The sequence below is a fragment of the Candoia aspera genome, chromosome 1 (assembly GCF_035149785.1).
Source record: "Candoia aspera isolate rCanAsp1 chromosome 1, rCanAsp1.hap2, whole genome shotgun sequence".
Lineage (NCBI taxonomy): Eukaryota > Metazoa > Chordata > Lepidosauria > Squamata > Boidae > Candoia > Candoia aspera.
This window is the reverse complement of record NC_086153.1, coordinates 103,467,174-103,487,649: the sequence shown is the minus strand read 5'-3', so window position 1 is coordinate 103,487,649 and position 20,476 is coordinate 103,467,174. Positions and strand designations below refer to the sequence as shown.

General features: G+C 40.3%; 1 protein-coding gene across 1 annotated transcript in view; it reads right to left on the bottom strand.

The window, feature by feature from the left end:
- LAMA4 (laminin subunit alpha 4) overlaps window positions 1-10,366 on the bottom strand; it is a 111,145-nt gene extending 100,779 nt beyond the window's left edge. Inside the window, exon 1 of the mRNA XM_063310972.1 lies at window positions 9,519-10,366. Within this exon, the coding sequence (XP_063167042.1) occupies window positions 9,519-9,716 (198 nt within the window). The 5' untranslated portion in view covers window positions 9,717-10,366. The remainder of the gene's footprint in view (window positions 1-9,518) is intronic.
- Between the last annotated feature and the right edge of the window lie 10,110 nt (window positions 10,367-20,476).

Genomic DNA, 20,476 nt, shown 5'->3' with positions numbered 1-20,476 from the left:
AGTAGTAGATCTGGTGGTCATTTGATGTGAAGTGGCCCATTCCAGTCCATTTCAGTTCACTGACACCCAAAATGTCTATCTTTAATCTTGACATCTCACCAATAACCACATCCAATTTGCCCTGGCTCATAGATTTTACATTCCAGGTTCCAATGGTGTGTTGATCCTTAGAACATTGGATTCGCCATTCACCACCAGCACCGTCGGCCGCTAGCCGTCCTTTCGGCGTTGAGCTAGCTGCATCATCACGTCTGGGGCTAGTTGAACTCCTCCTCTGTTCCTCCCCAGTAGCATTTTGACCATCTTCCGACCTGGGAGTCTCATCTTCCGATGGTATACCAACATATCTCTGGTTGTACTGATCCATTGAGTTTTCACGGCAAGAATACTGGGGTGGGTTGCTGTTACCTTCCCCAGGGATCGCATTTAGTCTGACCTCTCTGTCATGACCTTCCCGTCTTGGGTGGCCCTTCATGGTTTAGCTTATGGCATCATTGAGGTGCTCAAGCTCCAGCACCACGACAAGGTAACGATCCTTTGCTGAAGAAAAACAACCTTACCCATGTTTTATTAGTACAGATGCCATTGGGAATCCAGCTGCTAGAATAAGCTTGTTGGTGTCTGGACAGCCAAAATAAGTCATCAGCATTATTGAGAAGGAACCCTATGCATTAAGATGGGCAGAAGAATCCTTTAAATTGTATTGATGGGGACGAGAATTCACATGGTGATTGACCATGAATTGTTAATGTGGTTGTAAAGAATGAAAGATAGTGTGTGTCAGCTTCTTGGCTTAAATTCATTTTCAACCCCACAGTTTGGCTGCTCTGACTTTCTGAGACAAATTCCAGTCTTCCTGATGGAAATCTCCCTAAGTATTATGGACTTTCACCTAATACACTCACCTGAATGGGTTGTAACAGACCAAATCATTCTTTAAGCAATGTGACAGAGATATTGACCTCCAAAATGATTTCAGACAGGCTTTACTTTTTCCCAGCTGGACCCGAAAAAAAGTACTGTAGCTGTTTATTCTTGAATACCACAACCAAGGATGCCAGGAGAGCTTTTACACTGGCCCACTCTAGTGCTCTTCTATCCATTCTTTCTTATAGAACAATGCCTCTGCCTATGTGGTGAGTGGGAAATGTGGGTCATGTCCTGCTGTGGGTCATGTCCTGCTAAACTGCCTCTTTTATAGAGATATTTGGACCATATATATTTCTCCAATCGCAATACGATATTTAAGGTCTGAGGATAACCATCACAATCTCACATTAGTTGATCTAGAATTAGAGATCTCAGGTAGTGTAGCCAAGTTTTGCATACTAGCTACAATGGAACACAAGTGAGTGCTTCCAGTGGGCTAAGTGTGAGTGTTGTTATGTTAATATAATTTTATATGTGTTCTGCTGTATTATTTTTGTTATATTATGCTTCCATTTTGATGTATCTGTTTTAATATTAGTTTATTTTTAATTTGCTCTGGTCTACAATTGTAATAAACTAAACAATGGCTGAATTGGTGAGTAGATGATGGGGTGGAGTATGTTAGAGAAGGAGTTTGTGTATTGGAGCTTGGAGCATATCAATTTGTCCAAAGAAAATGGAAACTATAATACAGGAGGAGAATGACATGGGACAGCCAGATGAAGAGCTGAATCATGGTGGGACTGACAGAAAGAGACAGAGTCGGTTGAGAGCTAAGAACTATATGAGAAGAAAGGAGCCACAATCTAAGGTCTGAGGTAAAAGGTGATCTTTACCTCCAAGTAACTCACCCACCTGGAATCTCCTGAGAGGGAGAAACACATCTCCTACAGAGTGAGCTGGTAGGCTAAGAAAACACTGTTGAAGAGGCTGTGAAAGTGAAAGCGGTTTAGAGAGCAGGAAAAACAACTCCACAGCACTGAAAGAGCAGAGGCAGAAGTTAAAGCAAAGCTTGTATGTTATTTCCACTCAGACCACCAAGCTAAGAGAAACTCCTGAAAAACTCTGCAAATTACTTAATATGCATATAGAAAAAATATTTAGGCCATAGATTGAGTTAGGTAAGAGTAGGATTAAGGTTTTATGTACAATGCTACCCATGAATCTGTTCAGTAATTACAGAACCTTTTGAGAGTAAACCTATACCTACTTATCTGTCCTACTTGTGCCTGAACTGTCCCAAATAAACCCCAGTATCCTCCTTTTCTTCTCCCTGCTGCTTTCTGTTGTCATTCGGGTCCTGCCCTAGGATCCATAGTGTGGACAGAACTCTTATTCTGGTCCTTTGCTGAGACAGAGCAGGTGTTGGAAGTCTGGCCAGCACTTCTTTGAGCACTCCTTTCAGCCATCTCCTGCACGGGATAATAACACTTCATTGCTGCTGTGCAGAAGAGCCCTAGGAACGAAATGAGAAGTTATGCATACAGCTGGGGTAATGTCCCACCAGCTAATTCTTCTCTGTAATGATACCTTATATTGTTAATTTAAAAGTTTTCTTTCACTTTCAAGTCCAAAATGAGAATGAATTCCATCTAGATAGGAAGGGATATAGTGAGGTTCCCTGCTGTAGCTGAACAGCTTGGTCTTCTTGAATTTTATGTCCTCTTGTCTCTTTTCACTGATTCCATGGAGTTCTGGCTGATGCCAAGCTCTGGACACCTGTTTTCCTTGTTCTTCAGTTCTTGCTTTCCCTAACTTATTTAATTCTGGGCTCCTGGGGCAAATCTTGGTTCCTACTTCCTGGCTCATTTCCAAACTGCTGTCTATGGATCAGTCTTGCAACACAGGGCTTACAGAGACACTCTTGAGTCCTGTGAGCAACCTACAGGTGTTGTTGGTCAAAGTGGCCTCCTCAAAGTGGCTCCTCAAAGTGGCCATTCTGAGCTGATCAGCAGTAGGCTGTGTAGAAGCGTGAAGAGCAAAATCAGCCCCTCTCAAGCCCCTATCTGTGAAATCCATTTCTGGTTTCACCACAGTGAGATATAGAGATAACACAAAAGGTCATGGATACTTTTGGTTGAATCATATATAGTAAATCAGTAATATCAGAGCAGCTCATCCACTCACTTCTAGAAGTTTCACCCTTCCCATATACTGATGTTATTTTATAATCTTTCAGATTTGCTCAGGTCTTATAGCATTTTTTTCATAAAGCAGGTCTAAAGCTGTATGTTTTACTCCACTATTTACCTTTAATTAATAACTCTCACATTAAATAGATACAAAGGGTGGAAACACACAAAACTGATGAACATTAAGAAGCAAGTTTCTTAATCTTTAACTTCTTTGCAGGCCTTTTTCATGCTAGACAAGGCTGCTGTTTCAGCACAATCGAAAAACCAATAAAACCTAGCTAAGAGAAATATATATTACTTCTAGCATGTCATGTTTCAGACTAATCACATTTCCACTGTAGGTTGTCTACATCCAAAGAATTTGTAGGAAAAATTCTGCAGAGTATTCATGTGGCAGGATTAAATGTCATAACAGCCACTCTATGTGTTTCAGTACGATTTCCCCACTCTATCATGTTTCACTATTTTGTGGTTTTTTCAGATACTGCATTCCAACTTGGAACATTCTGTGAACTGATTATGGCTCTCATAAAACCACTCTTTCTAAGATCTGGCACCACTGAGCCTGACTAATGGTCAATGTCTGTTTAGGAGAGGAAGAGTCCCAAGTCAATATTTGGACTAGGAAATAAATCAAGAAGAGCATTATTGGGAAGCTTACTCTGATTTCTGAGCCTAAAAAATGGGCTGATTCACATGGAAACATTCTTATTTTTAAAAAATAGTTGTGCCCTATAAGAAAAACAATAAATCTGTTTAGAATTAATTCACATTCAAACACATTTTTATTTATATTTAAACACATTCCTGCAGCTTTACTGTCTTGTTTAGCTGCATTTGTTTGGTTTCAGTTATACTAGTTTTAGTTTACTGTTCATTTACCCACAGAAGGCTGCCTGCTCCCTCTTTCTAGTAACTAGCTTTTTCATCAAAAGAGCATGACATTTTGAAGACAGGCCATACTCCCTCAGGGTATCAGCCCATTAAATTTTTAGTAAATTGGACCAAGTGAAGGCAAAGAAGAAATGAGTGTGAATATCTGTCTCCAAATTCATTTTTTAAAAAAAATGAAACTGGTGTGAAGACAAGTGACTATACATTTGTCGCATTTCAAAAAGCAATGCAGCCAAGGGGACGGTAGATGCAACCAGACAAAGCCCTGCCACTTTGTACATGTGCTCATGCCTACCATTTGAGCCACTGCCCTCCACTTCTGAACTCCCTGAATGCAGGGGCATGAATGTTTGTAAAAGATGCTCTGTGCAGCTCAGTGTTCTCCCTGCTGCTGCTACTTCTATACCTTTCCTTGCTATTTCCCTTTGAGCCCAGTCCACATTGCTGGCCAGCAGAAGAGGACAGTGCTGGTGAACAATTTGGGGGTCCTTCTGGACTTGTGGCTCCTGCTCATGGAGTAGATAGAAGCCATGGCTGGGGGGCCTTTGCACAGATAGGTCTTGGTGCCAATTGTGCCAAAACTGGACCAGGAGGCCTTGCTCCCACTCACTCATGCCTTGGTTACTTCCCAGTTGGACTACTGCAATGTGCTCTACATGTGGCTGACCTTGAAGACCACTGATCCAGAATGTGCCAGCTCACTGCAGAATTGGATGCCCCTCAGTTTTCCAATGTTACACCATTGCTGTGCAAGCTACATTAGTTTCCAGTTTCTTTCTGGGTGTAATTCAAGGTGCTGGTTATCACCTTTAAGCTCTACATGGCACAGAGCCAGGTTATTTGTGGGACTGCCTCTCCCTGAAGGTATCTGTGCATTCCACCAGATTGGATTGAGTGGGCATGGTCCAGGTCCCTTCCTTTAAATGTTGTCATCTAGTGGGACCTAGAAAGCATGCCTTGTTCGTAGCAGCTCCTGCCCTGTGGAACACCTTCCCCTTGAGATCTGGCAGGCCCTCACCCTCTTAACCTTCTGGAAAGCTATAAAGGGTTGTTTTTTCCCCCAGGTGTTGGGATAGTAAGGTTGGAGCACAGGGATTGCATAGATGAATGGATGTAGATGATTTTTTGTTTTTATTGTTTGTGATTTTATCATTGTTGTTAGCCACCCAGGGTTGTGTGCCACACGATAGGTACTGCAGCCATATAAATCTAAAAAATAAAATAAAGTAGGTAGAAGCTGCTCTAGCAGTTCTTCATCACAGCTTAGTATGGAAGAAAAAGTGACAGCAAGAACAAGAAAATGCAGAGTGAGCAAGATTCTAATCCCACTTGGCTAGGACATGAACCTTGGTGAGGTAGGCATCTATTCCTAAACAGTGACACCAAAATGATGCAATGTACATTGTGACATCACAATGTGATCTCTTCTTTTTTGTCCCTGTCTTCCTCTGCAGATGCTTATGCTAAGTGATTTGTCCAGCAATGTCCCCTCTGATACAAGCCATGGCTGATATGGTTAACTTTGCATGAAAGTTTAATGTGTCCAGTTCAAGATTATTAATTAATTAATTAACAGGATTAGTTCTTATTACTAAAGGGTAATTAACTCATGAAGTAATTATATGGAGTCCATGAATGTGTAGGATGAGCTTTATTCACCCATTGATGCCAGGCCATCCAAGAGTATTGCCAGGTTATTAGGGTTGAAGGACAATCAAGACCACAGAGGGCCAAAGGATAATCTGGGGGACAGGATCCAGAATTTATTTAATCCAGATATCAAAGCTAAGGAATAATTGTAAAAACTACAGAAATATGCTAAATGCATTACTCTGGGTGGCTCATGATATATTACCATAAAAAAACCAATGGGATCCAATCACTCTATACAGTCATAAACAAAAGTAAAAAAGATACATCCAGCAAGGGCCCCATCTCAACCCAAGGCCTGGAAGAACAACCAGATTTTCAAGGCTTTACTGAAGGCTACCAGGGTGGGGAGCACATGGATTTCAGGAGGGAACTCATTCCAAAGAGTAGGCACTGTGACAGAGAAGGCACAGTTCCTAGGTCTCAACAAATGGCACCATTTAATCAAAGTGACCTGGAGCATGCCAACTCTGCCAGCACATTCTGGGCAGGCAGAAACCATGGGAGATAGGCAGTCCTTCAAATAACCTGGCTCTATGCTATATAGGGATTTATAGGTAATAACTAGAACCTTGAATTGCATCCAGAAGAATACTGGCAACCAGTGCAGCTGGTGAGCAGAGCAGAAGTATCATTTGGGAATACTAAGGCATCATTGTGCCACTGCATTCTGGACCAGTTGAAGCTTCTGAGTAGTTTTCAAGGGCAGCCCCATGTAGAGCACATTGCAGTAGTTGAGCCTCAAGGTAACTAGGGCATGAGTGCCTGTCTGAAAGGCCTGATCTAGGAAGGCACACAACTCATGCACTGGTGCACCAGATGGAGCTGTGCAAAGCACCCTTTAGCTATACAGTAGCTGCCACCTTCTCTTTAAGCAGGAGCTAGGAGTTCAGGAGGACCCCCAGATGCTCATTTGGGGCTCAGTTGTCATTTAGCAGTGACAATTGCCTTGCATCGGGGCTAATAATAATTGAGAATATAATTGCTCATTATAAGGGAATAATATTTGCTAAGTTACACAGCCAAAATCACTCAGTCTGTGAGTTCTAGTCCTCCCTTAGGCACAGAGGCAGCTGGGCCAGTCACTCCCTCTTAGCCCTAGGAAGAAGGCAACGGCAAGCCATTTCTGAAAAATATTGCTAAGACAACTGCAGGGACTTTTCCATGTAGTTGCCAGGAGTCAAAACTGACTCAAAGGCACCTAAATAAATACAAATTTAAAAACACAATTAGTACCTGGAGAAAAGTTTCTGTGTGCAGCATGCTTTGTGAAGACATTACCGAATACTATAAACATCTATCGGATGTGTGTATTTAGTTACTAATCAAATGCAAAGTAGAACCAAATTTCCATTGGATTTCCTAGAGAACTGTGTGTGCTTAAAATTTCCTATAGAAATCCATGGGTGCTTAATTCTGGTCAGACTATATCTTTATTCTTCCTTACCTATAAAATTAAGAGCTTGCCTATACTGTTCAGTGATATCCTTGTGGATATTAACTTGACCTAGATTTATTTTCCAACTAAAGCAGTGACTGATGCTGGCAGAAAATATTTGCTTGGCTGCAGTTCCTTAAAAAAAAAATTTGTGGTGAAGCCTAACCCAACATAAAAATGTACAGGGATAGGAAACTCAAATTAATCTCATTCATCCATTTAGGGGCTTTTTGTGAGCTGAGATGTTCAGCTCTCATATTCTTTCTACTTATACCACATGATAAACCAGCCAATCAAGCAGTGAATCTAGTGATCCTGGGGGAAAAAAAATTAAGCATATGTTTTGGCCTTTGATTTTTGACTGAGTCACTGTCCCATATATTCTGTTGTTTTATGAATGCTTGCCAGGGCAGAAAGACAGGATAGAAATGAAATAAATAAATGTATTTTTGCTGACCAGGCATATCAATGAATTTAAGCTATATTATATCCTGTAAATATCACATATGTAAACCAGATACTTTACTCAGTAAAAAATAAGGTATCTTATTTTTTAATGGCTATTGGCAAATAACTAACAAATGTATGTAATCTGTATCCAGCATTGGTAATTTATATCCAGCATTGTGGGCTATACCCATATCAACACTTACATTTAATACAATTTTAGGTAGGAGTTCCTATTCAATTCTATTTCAAACCTGTCAGTTTTGAGGGGTTTTTTTTCTGAATATAGTTGAGTATGAGGTCACAGGATAAGAACATAGGAACATAGTCGACACACGGGGTCACAGGAATAAGAAATTCAAATTGTGGAAGAATACTAGAATGATAAATTCTCCTTTAGCTAAATCCAGGTTCAAAGAAAGTTTAGCTGCAAACCAAGATTTTTCCACTGTTCAGTTTAAAACCTGCTATAAATTTATCTGTTAAATTTAGTAGCACCAGTTAATGAAGCGATGCTTCACCCCTGGGAACTCATTCTGGGCTAAGCTCTGCACACTTTCTAGTTTATTGCCCAAATTCTCAACCTTCTTTCCCATGACCTCTCTGTCTTAATTTGCCTCCTACACAATAGTTTCTCCTCACCCAAGTCACCTTGTGAGGTTTTTTCCCCTACCTCAGCTGTGAATGACACCTAAACCAAAATCAATCAATGTCAAGTATCCAATATGGAAATAAAACCTATTGCACTTTCATTATCTCATATGTTTTACATCTACTTGAGTAAATGCTTACATTTTCTGTGTCATTAAAGTACTTGGTGTCCTTATTTTCTGTAAAGGTAGAAGAACATTCTGCTGCAGATGGTCTTCAGCCATTTTTTTCCTAAAGTTTGAATCTTACGAACTGCTACTTAGAACACGATTGTTATGACACAAGTCCTGAACTCTGTGGCAGTAACTTCCAAGCAAGCAGATGAAGGATTGATGAGGTTGCACACACACTTTCATACAGATGTAATGCAAAGTCTATAGGCTAAGATTCTGTACCATACTACAGTCTTCAATTTTACTGAAATCAGTAGGATTTATAACTGTTTCTGACATTATACTTCCAAATTGGGAGAATACACCTATGTGATACAATCATAGAACCTTAATACAGAGCCCTATTTTCATTGGCATTCCTAATTTGCATTTAAGAAGCATGCAGTCCTGCACACATATCCTTTTCATGTGCAAAGTCCTTCCTTTTCTACTGTAGTAGAATCAAGATCTCAGGGAGAATTCTATATGCAAAACTGGAATCCCTGTTTCTAAGGGAATTTTGGAAGGGTAATCATATGGTGATACCAACCCTAATAAAGATTTTGGCTGAAGAAAACACAAATATGACAATCAAGAAATGCTCAAGTTAAAACAACAACAATAAAACCTTTCTCATCAGAATACCCATTTCCCCATTAAGCAGGATCATAACTTTTAGATGTCCATTGACTCACATGTAGGACCATGGGACTGTGTGTTCACTACTAAAATGAATGGGATGGTCTGAATACAGATGCAGCTAGATGAATCCTTACTGTCAAAAGTACTGAAATGACCAGATTTTTTTTATTTATCCTCTTTTTCTCTTTCCCAACAAACCAATAATTCTCCCTTCAAATCTTCCTGGGATTCCAGAGGCCTTACAGTCTCAATGTAAGTATAGACCTTCCTTCTAAAGTGGAAGGTGATGCTGTAAGTTTATTTACTTGGAACAGGGCTCTTTGTTAGGCCTAAGTTATTGTTCTTTCATGAAAAGCCGAGCAAGCTAACCTGAATTTCTAATACTGCACTGGGAGATGCACTTTGGAATTCGAAAGGGAATCTTTTCTAGCAGCATTTAAAAAGCCTCCCAATCTTCCAAGCCCCACACTCCTGCTTTCAAGGGGAGGGCATTTGTGTTACCCATTTGCAGTCTTAAACAAATATGAGAGAAAGCATACAAAAGAGGAGAAAGGTCAACAGACAGGAGAGTGACTGTACCTCAGCAAAATGCGGCCAGCTCGCAAAAGCTACAGCTTGTTGCTGCCCTCTGAGAAGACTATTGTCTTGGCTACCATGGGCTGAGCTCTCTTCAGTGTCAAAATGAAAAACGTCCTCCGCCGAAGCTGAGCTTAAGGAGAAACATCCCAGGAAGGAGAATATAGGAAAAAGCAGGGTCCAGGCCAAGATCAAAGCCATCTCCTCCCCTCACATTCAGCGGGGGTCTTTCAGCTTCTTGCTTTTTGCTTCTGCTTTAATTGCCTCCCGGCCCACTTGGTTGAGTGGCGCCTCCGTTATTTTAAGTATCAGCTTCCAGATGTGGGACTTCTAAGTCAATTTGCAACAGTTCCTTCTCAAAAGAGTGCCTTTGCTTTCTTTCTCACTTGCTTTCGGAGTCTGGCGCTCCTCTTTCTCCCTGGAGGCTCTGGCTGAATAACATACAGATGGGCAGTGCTTAACAGAGAGTGTCAAAATGCAGATTGTATTCCAGGAAAGCAGTGTGAGCTGCGCTGCCACCTTATCTCCCCTCGGTCAGGATACAGGCTGAGTCTGGATTCAAAGCTCCGGCTTCCGCCAACTTTTTCAGGATCATCGTTCCCCTTTCACCTTCCCTCTTGAGAGCCACCCACGCAGCATTCAAGTCAGACTTCCCCAGTCCTCCCCTTACGTCCAAAACTTGGGGCTTAGTAAGACATTGCTGATGATGGCCAACTAGCTAGCAGGATGTCTTTGAAAGTATTGCAGTCATGGAAAATGTGAGATGGATAGATTCACAGTCAGAAGGATGATGTGGAGATACGATTTTTTGCCATTCTGAAACTTCAGGAGGAAATCAGGTACCCAAGAAGTCCAAGATACAGGATCTTTTACTAGAAAATGGGTATCTTGACACTGTTCATTAGCTCCTCCTTTCCCCCATCTCTTCTCATCATATCTAGTTGCTTAAAAAAAAAGATCATTCAGTACCAGTTTGGAAAATGGCTTTATTACGCAACTGCGTGAACTTTTATTTACAAAGACCAACTTGTTTTCCTTTTCAAGAGATGCTTTGTGAAGTGCCTGAAACAAGGCTGGTAGTGTATAGAATACTGCCAAGTAAATGACTAGGAATGGTCTCTCTGTTTCTAGACTGAACCTCTCAGATAATGACATCAGTTTTAAGCATGCTATAGTTTCCAAGGTTCTTGGCAGACTGGCAACCTTTCCATTAAAAAATGGCCATGTTTACCTAGAACTCTCCCCCCTCTGTCCCTCCAGCCAAGTCTTTCTCCTTGTATCCAAGCAATTAGCCCTGTGAACTGGGACTCTGATAAAGTATCCTCGCTTTTATCTTTAACTCAGGAGTTGTAGAAAAATGATGTCTATAGGGGAAAAATGCTATCATATGCGGAATTATGCTTGGAAGAAGGTACAGTTAGACAAGATTCAGCCCAAGTGTCCATCCAATCGCTTTGGCCACTTGCTTAAGAACATCAGAGCAGGCTTGCTGGTCCTACTGAATTCAGCATTCTTTTTTCTAGCAGTGGCTAATCAGATGCATCCAGGAAAGTTCAAAATCATGGAATACAAATGATTTGATCCTAATAATCTGTATTCCATGCGTTGCTAACATTCAGGTTCAACTAGTTCTGTACACTGCACTTACAGCTATGTGCAGCCCCACTGGGGGTCAGCAGGAATGGGGGACAGATAGCAGCATTCCAAGTCAACTAAATTGGATATAGCTTCGCCCTACTACCAGTCTGAGGATCTTCCTTGTAGAGTTTCTGCCAGTCCCTGGAAAGATACCTGAACTTCAGGTCCAGTAAATAGATGCAATGGAGATTTCCCATTTCCCATTTCTCTCTTTTCCCCCTCCCCCAAGAACCAAGATATATTTTGTGAAGCCAATTCAGCTGCCTGCTAGAACCACTGAAATGGAGCAGAGCTGATAACACAGCTGAGAAGCTGGCACAGAAAAAGATAATTATCTTTAAAATAGCTTCAACAAGCACATCAGAGAGACACAGGTTACTGATCTTACACACTCAGCCCTCCCATGTGTAAAGAATCACATGCTTAGACATATTAGGTTAAGATAAGTAAAATAATTTCTTACTGACTTTATTGTTGCTTGTGTTACATCCATCTTGGTGGAAAAGATGAAGTTCCTTTGTTCTTCTTTTCTTTCTAAATACTTAGTTTTGCCCTAAACTCTTAGCCCTACAGCTGCCAAGAGCTGCATGGAAGAAAGGGGAATTCCAGGCCCACCACATGGTGCCCAGAATGGAGGAGAGCAGCACACATCCCTGTGCTTGCTTCTGGTGGAGAAGAAGGAAGAGAGAGGGAGGAAGTGGGAGTGGCAACAAACAGCTTCCTCAGAGTTGCATTGTGGGACAATTTAATTTACATGTTAATGAGGCATGCTGGATTTGCCAGGACTTCCAACATTTTGAAGATTACACAGCTACCCCTTTCAGTACAGCTACCAGCTTTTAGATATAGAGGATAGACAAATGAAGCCTTGGGTGCTCATTTCCACTGCCACATTTGAATCTCATTACCTTTTGAAAACTGGAAAAGCCAGCAAAGGCTGTTACCTGCACAGAACAGGAGACCCTCCACAAGAGATCAAATTAGCAACTGGGAGTTGTATCCTTTCAGCCCTTCCCTTGAGACTTAGACTTTCCTTCTATCATGGTTATTCTGTGTCTGGGTTAGATGGCAGACCAGCAGTCATTGTACTGAAAACAAGAAAATCATGAAGGAGAAAATCATGAACAGGAATTGTAGGACTTGAATGGACTGCTCTGGAAGGAAGAACTGAGGAATCAGATATGGTGGAAATCCATTATTTCATGGCTATCTTCACTATTTTTTTTAATCTATTCAATCCTGTCCGATTCTTGGAGACTGCCTGGATGAGTTCCTGCAGTTTTCTTGGCAAGGTTTTTTCAGAAGTGGTTTGCCATGGCCTCCTTCCTAGGGATGAGAGTGACCAGCTCAAGGTCACCCAGATGGCTTCATGCCTAAGGTGGGACTAGAACTCATGCTCTCCTGGTTTCTAGCCCATGCCTTAACCACTACACCACACTGGCTCTCATCTTCACAATACCATCCACCCAAGAGGAAGCAGGAATCAACCCAGTCTCTCAGATGGAACTCAGTTAAGATTGACTTTACCTGACTACAAGCATACATTGCTTGAATTTCTTCCTATTTACACTTTTCAAGACTTGTTAAACATCTATAACTCAATAAGTACCATGAACTGTTGTGTCTAGCGTTGTCCTTAATTGCTGCTAATAGCTCAATTTCCTAACCATTAGAGTCCTTCAAGATGTTCCCTCTGCCACTGTTTCTATAATTTCCTCTCCTTTGTTTGCATTGTCCTATTGACTTTAAAGCTTACCTACAGTATGTACCGGAAATACATTTAAAACTTCTATCAAAATATTGTAGAGAGGAGAGGTGTGTAACAAGGCAGGAGAGACATGCTTATATGGTGCTTCTCCAATTCTGGAGTTTAAAAATATAAGTGGCATTGCCTTTGCTCTGCCTGCATGTGTTGCTAATTTTCTTAACATATCTGAGTGGGTTATAATGCATGGGAGGATCCACTCTTGAATGAGTGCTGTAACTCTAAAGTTACATATAAATGGTGCTCATACTTCTACAGCTCTGCATGGTCCATGAAGTAAGTAGAACTGGGATAATTTGATGTATCCCTTTTAGATGATCTCACAACAGGTTTTCTTTTAAGATTTCATGGAAATGAGCCCTCCAGTCTCCAGGAATTACTATTGCAAAGGAGAAAGAATTGTGGAAGGGTGGAAAGGCAACTTTGCATTCTCTAGTCTTGCAAGAAGATAGTCTTGCAATAATGGAAGTTATGCCAAAACCTGAGGATTGACCTCATTAAGAGATTTCAAAACAATATTTAGGATCAGGTTCATCCTGAAGTCACCCTCCTTTTATTTATTCACTGGTTGCCATTATGGGAATCAGGAAGGATTTTTTTTCGTATTGTTCATATTGCTTGAGGATTGATGTTTTTCTTCTTCACTGGGGTAATTTTATAGGCTTCCAATTAGCTGGCAGAAGTTTAATTGGCTTCCTTATTAGCAGATTGTTGACTCCATAGTAGAACTTTTCCTAATTTGTTATTTATACGTTACAACCTGGCATATGGAACAGACAGACGTTTAGAACAGAGACCCATCATCTTGTTAGATTCTTCCATCTAATAACTAAAATACAAGTCTGGCTTACCCAAGTGAGGGCAATTGCCAGCAGTTGGCTTGGAGGTGAGGCAGTGTGGAAGCCCTTGCCAACTGATCTGAGCAGAAGTAGAAGATGACATCTGGTCTAACATGAGCATCATTTAATGCTCAAAGATTTACCAAGGTTTCTCAACTCAAGCCTAAGTGTGTGTTTATGGGCAGCCCAGCAAGTTCCTCAGGAGAAATAAACTTGATTACCATTGATATTTCTATTGATTTCTCATACTGGCATTTTTATATAGCCCCAATATTTTAAGTCAAAGAACCATGAATGTTAACATTCATACTCTGGAAAGAGCTTTTTTACTGTAGAGAATGCAATTTCTCCTTTCCCCACTACAACCTTCCATGACCTGTCCCACATTTTCCACAGGGTCCCTCAGCGGCAGAGAGAACTAAAATTTCTGGAAGTGAGGAGAGAGCTTGTTGCAATCATGGAGCTTGACTTATTTCTATTCAGATAAAGTGCTATGATTCTTCTTCTTAACTCATACGTCCTTTTTTCACCTCTCTGTCGAAAAAGAATATATCTTTTAAATATTCTAACATTAGAAGATTAATTCCATTTATATGTTAGCTTAGCATAAGTTAACTTTTTTAATAGATGTAAAGTAGTTTGTACAATACCTTGGCTAAATAAGATCTCAGTATCTTTTTTTAAAAAATATTTTTAAAAATGTTTTACAGTATTAAAAGATAATAGAAACTGAAATCAGAAAATAAATAAATAAATAATAAAAAAGAAATACCAACTGCAAAAAAGAAAAGAAAAAGAAGAAAAGAGAAAAAGATGATAAGAGAAGAGAGATAGGAAAAAAGAATCTTTAAAGAAGTGACTCTCAATCTTCCTTGCAACAAGTACAGGGAAATTAAGAATTCCCCACCCCCTATAAAATTATATACATGATTCAATCCTTCCCATACCCCCCCTTTATCTATTCACAAATCCAAAAATCATTGTCATTTCTGTCCAAATGTTGGCAAAAAGTCCATAAAGGGTTTCTAGAATTTTCTAAAAGTATTTCTTATTTTAGGCCTGATCAAACAAGTCAACCTTATATTCCTTTCTTTTGGTTCTAACAGTCTTAATCTTTAATTCATCAAGTTGCTGTTTTAGGATTGAATCTCCATTTAGACTTTCTCCAATCTCAAAGATTTCTTCAAGATTTTAGAAACCCTCTTTTGTAAATCAAAAAAGAAGTCCTTGCACAGGTCCTTTTTCATCTTTGTCATTTGTATTTCCACCCTGTCGTCTCTGTCTTATAATCCTCAATTTATTTATTTTCCACTATTTTTCCATCAGCTAGAATTTGTATCCTCCCTTCATCCTATCTGTTCGTAAACTCTTTTGTATTTTTGCCTGTCATATCTTTTACTTCTTTATAATTTTCTTCAAAAAATACATTTGGAGGTACAGAGAATATTGCTGTCAAATTAGTTATAAGTTTCTCTCCCAGTTCTTCAACAATCCTTTGAAATGTCTCAAGCATCCTACCTTTGTCATTTTGTAAATTTCACTTTTCTTTTTCCTGCCTGAAACTTTAGTCCCCTCTAGTGGCCATTTCTACATTCATGAGATGTCAGATGTCTTTGTTGCTTTGCTTTCAACTTTCAACCAATAATCTCTTTCCTGATAGACTAAACAATTTGTGTTCCCATGGAAATGTTCTTTTGTTTACTTAATTTTTTAAAAAATCTTAGCAAAAATTCTAATATTCCAAATTTGTTTGGTCCCTTAATCTATTTAAAACTGTCTTAAATTAAATTCTTATTTAGCTTCTTGCCATTTGTTTTATATTGTTTAAGTTCTTTAAACTGCTAGTTAGCTTTTCTTCTATTTTGGGATGACATTTTACTTACCAGGTAGATTTTCAAACTTGTTGTTTGGGAGACCTTTTTAAACTGTAAAATAATTATAAATCCAAAGGTGATTAGAAAGTGAGGTGGTTGAACCTAGTGTCCTTAAGGGCTCTGCTTTGGACAACCTGATGGCTTCTCTTGTCTCCTGGAACTCAGACCTGTGGGATAATCACTATCCTGTGGTTTCCTCATGACGAACAGCTGTTTGGAGCACAGGTGGGCAATCTCATATCCTCTCCTTGTCCAGAGAGGTTCTGTGGGACTGAGCTTGCTGCCGGTCCATCTGTCATTGCTGCGTCATTGTCTCTGCTCATTTGGAGATGTCTAGTTTGCCATTGTTCCTCACTAGGAAGTCCAGTATCTTTTTCTTCTACTGCTTTTATTGTCCCATATCAAGATTGAATCACTCATGAATGGAGATTAGAACTACAATCCAATGGATCTGGGATGCTCTTCCAGGGGCCAGAAACTGAATTTTAGGTTAAGGAGCAATCTAGGTTTCGATAGCCCTTTCCCTGCCTGCAAAGAAAGTTCTATGCCTGTCACCACAAAGCAGTTCTGATTGCTCAGAAATGAAAAGACAAGGATCAGACATGTCATCAGAGGAAGTTCCAGATTCACAAAATCCAAAGTCCCTTTAGCTCTCAAGCGTGTCTCTAGATTTGTCTTGGTCACTTCTGTTGTAAAATACATATGAGTGAGAAGCAGGAATCCTGCCAAAGCATGGATGGTCAGTATTTCAGACCATGCACCAAGACTTTATCTAGTGAAAAAATTACACCACCTATTCCAGGATACTAATCAAACCTCTACCTTTTAATACTTCTCTTACCTTGATATCTGCAAACGATTCATGTACAAATAACCCACTTCTGCTTTTGTGGGAGAATATCCTGGACATGTAACCTCTTCTTTGTTTCTACCTCTTATCTTAGGGGAAGACTGCAAATGGATGTTCAGGCTTATGCACATCAGTGAGATATGGTTGAATCTAGAGATTTTAAAAAATCGACTCTTTGTATTTTAAAATAACATTTTTTTGTAAAATATATTGTGAGTGCACATTGATAATTCAGATATGAGTAATTTATGTCAAATGACTGCAACAATATCTCTACCTGGGAGAAGGTATGGAAATATCGGAACAAATACACAAAGAGGTTTTACATCTACCTCTTCCCATTTCCTCTATTGCCTTCATCAATCATCTTACAACAGCACTACAATCCTTCCTTCCCCATGAAAGAAATATATCAAACATACCAGGATTCCCAGAATTCCCTTTTACTCTCGTGCAATTTGAAGAAAACTTCTGCTTCAGGAAGCTGCATGCTCTGCTGTTTGCATTTTTTTCTTCCTGGCTTCCCTGATTGTAGCAAATGTCTCAGAAAAAAGATGATGGGCTCAGTGGCAACCAAGCCTCTATTGCTGCTATAAAACACATGCAGGCTAAACCCTTCACTGAATATTGCTTTCAGGAAGCAAGATCTATTTCAGAAGGGCAAAATGTAACAGCTAAGGGAGTGCTACCTTTAGAAAACGAGAAGTGCCTCAAAAAATATTGGAAGAAGCTTTAGAAACAGGAATAATAATAGCAGCTTAGGAAATTGCTCCCAAGATTACTTTTGATGGATCTTTGCCTGAACAGCTCTGCACCTGCAGCCTTATCTTAAAGCATTTGCAGTCAAGTTACATCCTGAGAATGAAAGGATGGAATAATAAAAATGTTCACTGTCATATGGGCTGGCCATATACAGTGTATGGAAGAGAAAAGAAGGTCATCAAGGCACTCCCTGTCTGAAGGCTCATAGTTGAGCACTGGCCCTGGAGCAGCATCTTCTAGGCATTCGCTGCCCACCTGAATACTTAGAACCTCTGAGAAATATTGTGAGAAAGTATTCTGAAAATTCAAGTTGTGAGAATGGGGAGTTTGCACCAGATGCTGCTTTTTCTACCAAATCAAAACCAAGTCTTCAGCCAAGTCAAAAGATGCCTCCGACTCTTTTTGTTTCCCAAAGAAGGAATGTTGTATTAGGTTTGTTTGGAATGATATGAAAAAGCAAGAGAGAAAAGGCAGACATGGAAATAATGGACTTTTCCCCAGGCAACTAATACATCCCAATATATCCAAATTTGAATAGACTGAACATGGGGCTTCATTTAGTTATCACAGCTAAGAAATTTTGAAACTTGTAACATAGTTTGCACTCTCTCATGAACCTAGTAACATCATATTGGTGTCTGTAATGTTCCCTTCTAGCTTGGAATTCCTACGCAATGGTTCCTAAATTATTAACCAAGATCTAGGTCAAAATAATACCAAAACTTCTCAGCGCTGTATGTAATGTTTCAGGAAGGAGAGTGATCTTCACTGGGCAGAGTCACACCGTCCTGAGGATGGCTGGATGTTTAGGTTCAACAAACTGAATCAGAGCACAAGGTCAGCACTAAGTGAACCTAGGTTGTCACATTTACCAGATGCAAGGTCCACATGGAGTCCAAGAATCAGATGACACAGAGACCAATATAAAACCAGCAGCAAACTATACTGAGGCAGTGAAGCAAGCCCTGACACACTACCTTCCTTAGGATTGGCAAACTGTTACAAGTCATGGCCAATGGAGGGTGAACATTGCTTGCACAGATCTTACTAAAAGTAGCTTGTAAATCACTTTCCACAGGAGATGACATAGCAGGAAGTCCACCTCTCCCATGGAATTGCAGGATGTGGGAGGAATACATCAGTGTATGTTTTGCTCTAGTACAGAGAGGGGAAATGACTGGTTTTTCAGCACCTGCAGAACAACCAGAACATTTTGCTGCCTGCAATGAGTGTTTTTCATTCTTCTTCATGTGGTGATCATTATTGTTCCACCAAGTACCCTCCTGATATTGAATGCTGTTAGAACTGAGTTTTTTGACCCCATCTGAGACTCAACTACAGGATTTCAGAAGTTCCTCAGGATATTTTCTCAGACGTTGGCTTCTTATATGAGAATTGTTTTGCCTGGTCATCAATTGAAATGGGGGTTGGGGGCTGCATTTTCCATGCAGAATTAAAGAGGAACTTCCTATATCCTGAAGGTGGATAAACTCATGTTTTCCCTGAAAGATTAAGAGCTCCTTAATCTGTCTAGTGTTTCCAAAATTAGATTACTTCTTGTGGTCTTCTATCTCAAGAAGCTCCAGGCCCTCCACTGAAAATGAATCTCTGAGGGGACGTAAGAGAGGAAAAGAAGAGCATCCCAGTAACAAAGTCAAGTGCTATATGAAACATTTGGGATTGTCCTAAAGTAAACCAGGGATACAATATGTTCAACGGATGCTGTTAGTAAATAACACCCTCTTAGTTTAGTTCCTTCTTCTGTCCTCATGCTGGTTTCAATTACTCACACCATTTGAGCTGCCTTTGTTGTGGATGACATTCAGACTGATGGGCTAGATGAGCAACCCAAATGTTATGAATTTTCCACAAACAAGGAAGTCCTTAACTGGAGTGCACGTAGTCCTCAAGCAACAAGCAAACAAGTGTGAGCAAATATTCTGTTTCCCTTGGAACTTTTGCAGGCTGGACTTTCCCACATGGCAGTCCTCGAGCCTTGACATCTCTTATCCTTTGTGTTTGTACACTGTAGGCTTCTGGCCAATTTGCCTTATCCTGGCCTGCCCTTACTTGATATTCTTCCCTCCTACTTTTGCCATTTATATCTTATTTCGCGCAAGTTGGTTTTCTGTGAACGAAACAGGGACTGCACCCCCTCGCCCCCCATCACAAAGACTGAAGGGAGAATCAGTGATAAGAAACAGAGACTTATGGTCAAGGCTTATTGTAGCAATGAAGTATTTCTACTCAGAAAAGATAAAGGCACAATTGACTGAAAGGCAAGTGTGCCTTTCAGTCAGGAATATAACAACACTGAAGAAGATAATGCAGTCTTTAATTCACCAAAAATCACAGTTATGTTAGATGTAACACAAATATTGCATGACTTCTGAACCAGAAGAGATAGAAGGTACTTCAGTTTAGGCTTTGTTAAACACAAATGATCTGCCTTGTTTGTAAGGGATTTTATAGAAGATCCAGATGTTTTTCATCTGCAGCACTCTCATGTTTACCCACTGCTTCTTCAATACCATTAAAAATGCAAAAAAAGGCTGAACAGCTGAGTTTTGCTGGTAGTACTCAGAAATCTCCATCTAAAGACTGAATAAAAGAGGGGTATTAATTTCCACAGTCACATCAGGTAGCAGCACTGGGATTCAACCTGGCTAGTACTTGGATGACAGACCACCAGGAAACTAGGAATGTAGGCTGGACTGAAAACAGTCCAAAACAAAAGCAATGGTTGTATTGTCGCAGTAAAACTACATGGATGTCACTGGTCTCAAGCTCAACAGAAGGAGACTTCGCCTTTTAGAGTCAAAAGAACAGGGAAGCTAAGAGTAAGTCACTTTGGTTTCCCTACAAAACATCTGTTACATAATTACCGGTTGCAGGAAAAGAGGGCAAAAATGGAAAGGTAGAAGCAGTTGATCAAGCTCACGTGGAGTCCCAGCCCACGTCTGCTACTTGCAGTATTTCAATGAGCAAGGCTTGTGTGGCTGGTCTGACTATTGAAGGTCATCGGGATGCCACCAGAATGACTATGGTAACTTCTTTGGGAATCTGAAGCCCCCACAGAGAATGACAGTCAATTAGAGCTTCCCTTCCATTCCTGGCATGAGTGTTGAGCACCGAGAGGTTTCTGCCAATCACTGCCCCCCTGCCAGCCAGTAATGAGTGCTTTGTCTTGCCCTTTAGTTTGGTGCCAAACACAAATCCTTTCCGCTCCTAAA